The following is a 9,273-nucleotide window of genomic DNA, read 5'->3' on the forward strand; positions in this document are numbered from 1 at the left end:
AAGGAAATCAATCAGACCCAGTACTCACTTGTTTAGTGTTACATACATTTTATCATTGCTCCATTAACTCTACACATCCTATTCTTCTACACCTTCGTGATTTTTTTCAAGGCTATGAAACTTCTAAGAGCTCGTAACAACAGTGCCTCTTCACATTTTACCCATACATAACACCAGGGCCACGACTCTAAAAAAATACAAATAAAAACTAGTGTTAGGTGGGCAGCTTAACTGAGACAGACCAGAGGTTAGAGTGAGAGAAAACCAGGTGACGTATTTGAGCTACCCAAATAAGTCCTATTGTGCTCAAAAGAGGACACCCTGGCCTTTCCAGTGATATCTCATGTGTTTGGCCCTTTTTAGCTCACATAAGCAGGACTTTACAAAAAAAGCTAAACCAAAAGATCCTTGTTTCTTCGGTTCTCAGGGGGATATATTTGAGTATTGTTATGTGGCTGCTGGTGTGGTGATAGTTTTTAACTTTTGTTTTTTTACAGCCTAACAGACTCAAGTCAAAGTTTATTTATATAGCACATTTAAAAGACTTGGTGTACATCAAAGTGCTTCACAATAAAACCACAATGCTATCTACCGTATCGAGAGTTAGATCTAATAAAACTCAAGTAGTGACATTGTACGTCAACGGTTTTTAAAAACATTGTTAGATTCTACACATCAGCTCAATCTGTGGTTGTTCTCCACACTTCAAGTCACACCTGAAACCACAAAATGTTCCAGGAAGCATACAGACAGAGTGCAAAACAACAATGGGCGTTAACAATCAGTCATGTCAACTGCATTGTTCTGTAGAGGCTTTGTTTAATCTGTGCAATTTGTTTTTCTTCTAAAACAGCTTTGCATTCAGACACATGCAGCTCCTGTGTTTACACCACACAGAGTACAACTCAAATACTCTACATCAATCAAGGTTTAATTACAGAGCAAATAATATAATGATGAGAATAAAATACTTTAACATTAAATTTGGCACTGACCATAACTTGTACTTTTAACGCTTTCTGTGTTGGAAGTTCACTTCTGTCTTCCTTTTTATGCAGCCGTGCATGTACACAGATTTGAAAGTACGTGGAACTGTGTTTCTCCTTGCAGAGGATTTTAAGTTTCATTTTCAGAAAAACTTCAGCCCACCCACCACCACACCTCTCACAGTTTGTAGTTACATTTTCCTCTCGCTCTTACTCTCATCTTCAAAGCCTACAGAACCAGAGAAAAGGTAATAAAATCTTTTTATACTAATGAACATCTTAAAACAGTGAGGTCTTTGTGAACACATGATACTGGTTGGTACATAGTTTTATCATCAGTAAGCTGCAGTGAGTTAGTTAAAGGAAAACTGTACTTTCTTCAAAAAAACCATGATCTGGATGTGTGATAATTATCATTGCTGTCAGCACAGCGAGGACAAAGGAAGTTACAGTTTAGCCTTTTAAACTCATTTTAGCCACTATTCTGTCAAACAACTAATCTGTATTAGCGCAGAGTTTGGTAAATGTTAGTTGTTGGATTTTGTGTAACATGTAATGCACTACAACTAAAAAAACACCCTTTACATGATAGCATCTTAGGCACAGTACCCAACGAAATATTGGCTACTGACGTCGCTTTGTCTGCGCTATAAATGAATTCAGATAGCAGCTTCCAACGTGAGAAATAAACTGCATGCCAAATTTAGGATTTGTTAGAAACACATAGCTTCTCCTGTCCCTGTTTAGTATGCTTGATTGAACCTGAAGTTAGCTAAACTCTCATAACTGTAAATAATGGGCCTAAAATGCATTTGGTATGGCTTTTATGTAGCATTTTTCAAGTCTTGTGCTCAGCATTCAACATGTTTTAAATCACATCTTTATTTAGCTCATATTCACACCTACAGATGTACCATTTTCAGTATACAGCCAATTTATAATCATCATTTAACCTAATATGCATGTCTTTAGAGAAAAGCTAAGGGGGTACAGGAAGACCATGTGGTGTTCGTTATGGTGAAACCACATTTTGAAATCATTACATGGATGAATATACTTGAATTTTTAGGTAGTTCCTTTTTGTTTAATTACACTATTCAAGAAACAGTGTACGTCATGCTAGAAAGCTCGTCTTTTCCAGGGATGCCAAATTTTAGCTATCTGTTGTAGGAAGATAAGAGGGCGTGGAAATATTTTATTAAAACCCTTAAAGTTGAAAAAAATATTTTATTATTAAAGCTAGATTATTTGAAACAACTAAAGAGTGTTAATAGAAGTTTTTGTTTTTTTTATGCGTGATAGTGTAATTAGACTTTATGCCTATGTATTCACTCATTGACATAGGTTTAATTAATTTCTTGCTGTTCACAAGTCTGGGAAGGTTTATCATGACAGACAAAACGAAAGTGGCAGTGTTTAGTTATCATGCACCGCTTCATGGTTAGCAAAAAGGAAACTTGGCATAAATTTTCCTTTTGTCTTACCAACTGTCAAAAACAGGGGTGAATGGTGATGATTTGTGTTGGCAGTCAAAGGACCTGGGTACGTTACATTCATTGAGTCGACCATAAATTTGGTACTCGGACTGAAGACATCAAATATATGAAGCAAATTATATGAAATTATGTACCAAAGAAAAAAATGGATAAATAACTCTAAATATGTCTTATATTGTTTCTGTTACATCACAAAAATGTTACCATTTCTAACGTTCAACAAGTCAAAGCTGGAAAATGTTTTTTGATATGAGGAAATGAAGGCATGTTGTGTGTGTTTGTTCATAGGTTTTGCCCTGTTTTGATAGCTGTGGTCACACCAAAGATAAAGTTTATTTCTTCATTTCTCTCTGCATGGTTTTAGCAGCATCAAAGTATCAAAGTGTGCTTGATTAGAGCAAAATGTATCCAAAATGCGGCCTTTGTATAAATAGACACCTACAGACTTCAAAGAAAAGAAAGGTGGGCTAAAATTCATGCACAACAATATGAGAGACTGATAAAGTATACAGAAAACAATGATGGGATGACTTTAGTTTTTGACACAATGCTTCTGCAATTTGTATTTATCACTACACAAGGACAAATAATAATGTGTAAAGTGTCTTTGGTTTTCTGATGTAGTGCGTCTTGAATGCTCTGCATTATTTTGGATGCTCTCAAAAGATTTTGTGTGACTTTGAACTGTTTGAAACTGTGAATTTATAAAAGTTATAGATTTGAAATGTGCTGTGAATGCAGTTTGTAAGCTCGGTTTTAGCAAATTCATGAGTTTTAAAGGGTGTACTCATAAATTTACTGCCAATAGTCAGTGTAGGGATTTTCATGAAACAGGAAACTGTAATTTGTAAAAATATCCACACTGTGGACAGTAATGTTGCTATCTTTTTCATATTCTAGCATTTGATTTCTCCGTACAGAGGAGCAACAAAAACTATAACCCTTCAATGCATCTCTATTTCTACCTTCTTTCCTCCAGAAATGGCTGAATACCAGCAGCCCACCCAGATAGTGACAGTCTCCAGCACTAATCAACACCCTGGGACTTGGAGCACTGGCCTCTGTGATTGCTTCAGTGATATGGGCACTTGTAAGTTAATCTAGCAAACTCTACAAACAGCAGTGATTTTTGCATCAACAGTCTCCTCAGACTTTTATTCAGAGGTTCTTGAGTATCTGACCATCTGAAGTTAGGACTGAAGTCAGCATATGAAACACAGGATGCACAAGATAAGATAAGATAAGATAAGATAACTCTTTATTGTCATTGCACAGTCATACATAGTACAGTAGTACAATGAAATTGGAAAAACTGTCCTACGTCGGCACTACATATAACACAACACGACACGATATGACACATCACAACGTAACAAACAACACAACACAGTATATTAACTTAGTATAAAAAAGAAGAATAAGTGTATGTGTATTGCACACTGTTATTATTGCACATTAATTATTATTGCACCTTGTTATAAATATAAATATTATTGTTATCGTTTTAAACATTGTTACCTCCCCCTAAAAAGTCCAGGGAGGTATCCAGTCAGGTCAGCTATTTACATTGATCAGGGCTATTGCCCTGTTGTAAAAGCTGTCCTTGAGTCTATTTGTTCGGGACCTCAGCAGCCTGAACCTCCTGCCAGACGGCAGCAGCTTAAACACCCGGTGTCCTGGGTGTGTGCAGTCCCGTAGGATGCTGCGTGCCCTCTTGAGACAGCGAGTGCTGTACAGGTCCTTCCAATGATTTTTTGGGCCATGTTGATGACCCTCTGGAGTGCCTTTCTGTGTGCTGTGGTGCAGCTGGAGAACCACACACCGATGCAATATGTCAGCACACTTTCAATGGAGCAGCGGTAGAAGACAACTTAAATCTTAAAGCTAGTTGTTGAAGGAGAACTTATTCAACAGTAAAATAAACTTGTGTCTCTGCATATTTTTTTCTCTTCTGTCGAGGTTGCTGTGCCCTTTGGTGTTTCCCCTGCATGCAGTGTGATACAGCCAATAAGCACGGGTGGTGTTGCTGCCTCCCACTCTGTGATGGATGCTTCGTGGTATCCTGCACGCTTCGCCAGTCAATCAGAGACCGCCACGGCATCGCTGTAAGGCTGGGGGCGAGGGAGGGTCAAGGTTATTGTTGTTAGCTAAAAGCTAAACCGAGGAGTGAAAACTATTTTATTTAAATTCAATTTCGTTTTAAAAGATAAGCTTTTCCTACAAAAATCAACATAAAAAGAAGCATACTGACACTGTAAACGTCTGCCAAGCCAGCTCACTCTGGACAATAATTACTTTTAATGAACAGTGCTGTATCTTGGACAGTTTTATATATTCATTTATATATATATATATATATATATATATATATATATATATATATATATATATATATATATATATATGTCTACATATGTACTTTAAGAATATGTAGACAGTAAAAATAACACACTTGAAAGAGAAACATAGATGTGCAATGTAGGAATGAGATCAGAAGGAAAAAGGTCACATGTGACATGATATTTGGATGTAAATTATTTTGGATATTCTGAGTCCCCTTATAGCAATATTAGTTCCTAAATGTTGCCAATAAGTAATAAGTAGAATTTTATGAAATTTTGACCTTATTTGACCTTGCAGAAAGGTCAGAGGTCCAAAGTAGTCATATTTACAGTGCCCATGTATCATTCCCTATATGCCTTCATGTTTTCAATTGGAACAATGGCAATAAGAAATATTAAATATCAAATTTGGAAACACAGAAAATTTACATAAATTGTCTGCATGTGCTTTGTGCGTGCAGACTCTTGTGAAAAATCAATAGCTTAATGGCAAAAATTGGCAAATTATATTATAATTAAGATTTAAATCATCTGCATACTTTACCAATTATACTGACAGTTTTCATGAATTGTGGGATGGCGTTTTCTCCTCTCCTTTCATCAACTAAATCAGACAAGCATGGGGACCCCATGTTTCCTAATTGTGTTGAGTTGTGGGTTGTGTTATGTCGTATTCTTCTCTTCTTTTTCTCGATCCTGCAGGGTTCGTGCTGTGATGACTGCTGTAAAATACTTTGGTGTTACACGTGTGTCTGGTGCCAGATGCATCGTGAGGTGAAGATCAGGGCCAACATGCAGCCGGCCACCTCAACGGTGGTCACCACTCAAGTTGTCAGAGCGTAGGATGTAACCATTTTGGCTGTTGGTTGAGTGAAGATGGCCAACAGTATTTCAAAGTTCATTTCAAGTATTTCAAAGTGCTGATGCTTGTGTAGTTCAATACAATATGTAGAGTCTGTGTTAAAACCAGATGCTTTAAGTTTTGGTAGCGTGTTGGATATATAATACAACTGAGAACGTTTGTTTACTCTGGCTAGTAAAATCTGTATAATTTCACATGGTCACTGTTATTGTAATCTTTCCCAAGTTAAATTTAACATTTGCTGAAATAAAAAGTTATTCATATTCACCCATTATATGTTGCTTGTTGTACATTTTTGCTCAGCTGTGGAGACACGTTTCTTCAAACCCTGAATATGTCATTTGCAGCTGGGTTTGGCTGGCCAGCTAGTGTCCTCCAGGGGGTCTGCTTAAACTCCTAAAATGATCAAGTGAAAGACTGATTAATCTCCTAAGATGAAGGTTATAACACAAAATCTGTCTCTTGCTCTCCCTCTCTCTCTGTCTTTCACTCACACAGACACACACACCACCACCATCAACTTTGCTAGATTGAAAAGCATTGACCAGGCAGCTGTGATTGAGCAGCAATGTCTATCCAACTCTTTTCACGTTTTTTGTGGTCGTGATAATTTTGTGAGGCCAGGACTGGACTGGGACAAAAAAATCAGCCCGGGCATTTTAAGGAAAAGCCATAAAGCCTTTGAATGAAAACAAATGCTGTTGTGACAGTGATGTACACTATCTTGATGGTATGGATCAATCTAATAAGCCTACACCATCCTCCCAATTCTGGTATTTTAAACAGTACTTACCGGAAATATCAAACAACCTAATCAATAATTACATATACCTAACTAGCAGGGTTGCCAACTCCCAGCCAAAAAATAGGGAACTACCCCCACCCTCCGCCTCATGATGCTTAATCGACGTAATCAACTTTAATTTATTGCCAGGGTAAAACAAATGCACAGAAACCAATTATTTTTCTACAGTAATTAAATACATTCAACCTCTTTCTTCAACAGAATTGCAGCTTGCACACATGGTACCTTCTATAAGTACTATAGCTTATTAGAGCATATATTAGATTTAATATTTACTATATACAATAATGAATTTCTATACATTTTACATCAGATGACCACTTTGGTTGTAAGATTCAGATAATTGTTTATTAAAAGCTAGACATTTTAAATGAGAATAAGAAAAAAAAACAGTATTTCTTATTATTGAAGTAGCAGCAGGAGAGGGAGGGGGAGAGAATGAGAGAAGAAGAGGCAGCTGTGCAGGTTAAAGATGCAGAATAACTCCAGCTTTGTGGGGTTTTTTTTCATTCTAGCTGAAGTTCAGGACAAGTCGCGTTCATCGAAAGGCTCGGATGAGCTTGCCAAAGTTCTACAAGTTGTGCCTCCATCGCTTGTGTCCAGATCACACGCTTCACTGACGTGCTGCTCCACCTTTTCACTTTCATTTCTGTGATTACGGATGCGCAGTGGGAGATGTTGCGTTGATAACCTCACGAGGGGCGATAGGATTTCAAACAGGTTTGATTTTCTTGCGACCATACTATTGCTGATCAGAAGCTGGTCGTGAGGTGTTAATCGCTTCTCGTTACCCCATGTATACTACACGATGGACGACACAATTAAGGCGAGACTCGGGCCGATCCCCACCAAAACGGTCGCACGACTGAGAAATCGTCTCAAAAAAGGCCAAAGATCGCACAGTGTATGCCCAGCTTTAGTTGTTATGGTCCCTGCATCTTTGACCCAGAGTTTTGAGATTTTTGAGCTTATGGCTTTTGGTCTTGGTAAGGCAGTATGTTCTAGCTCTACTTTGGTTTTTTGGTGTTTAAGCTTTTGAGCTCTTCAAGCAATGACGTTAGCTCTCTTCTGTGTTTTTACTGCTCCAGTCTCATCTCTGTGTTTTTCTTTAGTATCTCTTGTGCTCAGGTTACGTCTACATGTTTGCTTACCTTTCCTTGTATCAAGTCTCAATGTTTGAGTTTATCCCAGTTGTATATAAGTGGCGGCTTTACTCGTGCACGTATGTGCACATGTGAGCATGCACAACCCGCACCCCAATTCATGGGTGATTTAATTAGGCTTCATTTTTGGTTCTCTCTGATTTCATTCAATCTGAATCAAAACTTGTTACCAGCATGCATTTCTAATTCCTTGTTATTTAAATTGGATAGTTTGTTGATCTAAATGTTTAGAGACAATAGTGTGGTCTTGAGCTCAATGTAATCTTTAAATCACTGTTGTTTAATTAACAGGTAATGTATTATTTAATTTTGTTTTATCATGTGTGACAACTATTTTGGTCTTCAGTGTGAATTTATACAAATTGGAATTATTTCAGATGGAGGATCCCTTATTTAATATTGCTTTATCCTGACAGTATGAAGAGCAGAGCCTTTATGAGTATTACTATTTTTAACTTGGACAATGTTGCTGTTGTGGAATGGAACACCTACTTCTTTTTTAGACTGATTTAAATGATAAATATAACTGAAGGCGCTTTGTTAAATTATTTTTTTAACTTGGTAGAACATAGTGTGAATCTTTCTTAAATTGGCCTTTTGATTTGCACAGTGTTTTTTTTTCTCAAGTAAATTTCCTTTCTGTTAGTTTATTTTCACCACTCTGGTTAATAACCTCTTTCCTGTTTCGTGTTCTATACGCTGGCGGTTTGACCATCAACCGACCCTGCTTTCCTGTTTTGCGGTTTCCCTGTGTGCATTATTGTAGGGTCTACTTTACAATATGAAGCGCCTTGAGGCGACAGTTCCTGTGATTTGGTGCTGTATGAATACAATTGAATTGAATTAAATTGAGGCTTCATTGGTCAGTCTTGTTCTGTGTTTTTCCACACCCCTTTATTACACCCATTTAGTTAGTCATATTCACAGAATTCACAGATCAGACATTCTACACAGCCGACTCAGTCTAGAGCTCAGATCTCTGCTGCCTTTTTTCCAACATGGCCTTCAATAAGTAGAGATCTCTTTGTTTGTTTAGGTTCCCTATTATTCAAAAGCTTTTTGATTGTAGGTCCAGTTGTGTTTTCAGAGAACATTTCCCCAGCAACTTCACACAGTAAGTGTTTTAGGAGTTTACAACAATCTGCGTGCTCTAGATTATCTACACCAGTCTCTCTAAAATCATCACACTGACAATTCTCTGGGATTAAAAGCTGCTATATCTCTAGCTCTAATCCCAACCACTCCCACCACCCCTCTGCACAGAGTTGTCAGTTGCATCACAATGATTGCTAGATGGTTTTAGAAGCTAATAAATGTCAAAATGTCCAGGAGAAGGTGGTAGAACAAGAGCAGAAGAATTACAATTAACAGCAGCACCATCCTTATTTAAATGACTGTCCAGATCCTTACCATTAGCTATAACACCACCAGCAACACAAACATCAGAGTTACACTGGCCTGCAGGGAGAGGCATGCTGAAATATACAGTATATACAGTACAGTATACAGTACATACAGTGGTCATCTAATCTTACTATCATTTCTACGACTTTTTGCTTAAAGGCATTAATGCCAAAATGTCAGCCATTCTGTCAGCTACTCTCTGAAGGATTATTAGC

At 37.5% G+C, this 9,273-nt stretch overlaps 1 protein-coding gene across 1 annotated transcript; it reads left to right on the forward strand.

Annotated features, from left to right (window-relative positions):
* The first annotated feature begins 1,175 nt into the window (after positions 1 to 1,175).
* LOC146636568 (placenta-specific gene 8 protein-like) lies at positions 1,176 to 5,744 on the forward strand. The gene is made up of 4 exons (XM_085350902.1): positions 1,176 to 1,234; positions 3,462 to 3,572; positions 4,442 to 4,587; positions 5,527 to 5,744. The coding sequence occupies exons 2-4, from the start codon at positions 3,464 to 3,466 to the stop codon at positions 5,665 to 5,667; spliced, it is 396 nt and encodes a 131-aa protein (XP_085207028.1). The 5' UTR covers positions 1,176 to 1,234; positions 3,462 to 3,463; the 3' UTR covers positions 5,668 to 5,744.
* The last annotated feature ends 3,529 nt before the right edge of the window (positions 5,745 to 9,273 follow it).

Source organism: Diplotaxodon limnothrissa, linkage group LG3 (assembly GCF_057381915.1).
Source record: "Diplotaxodon limnothrissa isolate DT_005_m linkage group LG3, D_limnothrissa_male_GT1.1, whole genome shotgun sequence".
NCBI lineage: Eukaryota > Metazoa > Chordata > Actinopteri > Cichliformes > Cichlidae > Diplotaxodon > Diplotaxodon limnothrissa.

Bases quoted from the DNA above. Each gene is read 5' to 3' on its own strand.
- LOC146636568 (XM_085350902.1), top strand. From the start codon at position 3,464: ATGGCTGAATACCAGCAGCCCACCCAGATAGTGACAGTCTCCAGCACT. The intron at 3,573-4,441 runs GTAAGTTAATCT...TCTTCTGTCGAG, and splicing joins CTTCAGTGATATGGGCACTT to GTTGCTGTGCCCTTTGGTGT. The intron at 4,588-5,526 runs GTAAGGCTGGGG...TCGATCCTGCAG, and splicing joins GAGACCGCCACGGCATCGCT to GGTTCGTGCTGTGATGACTG.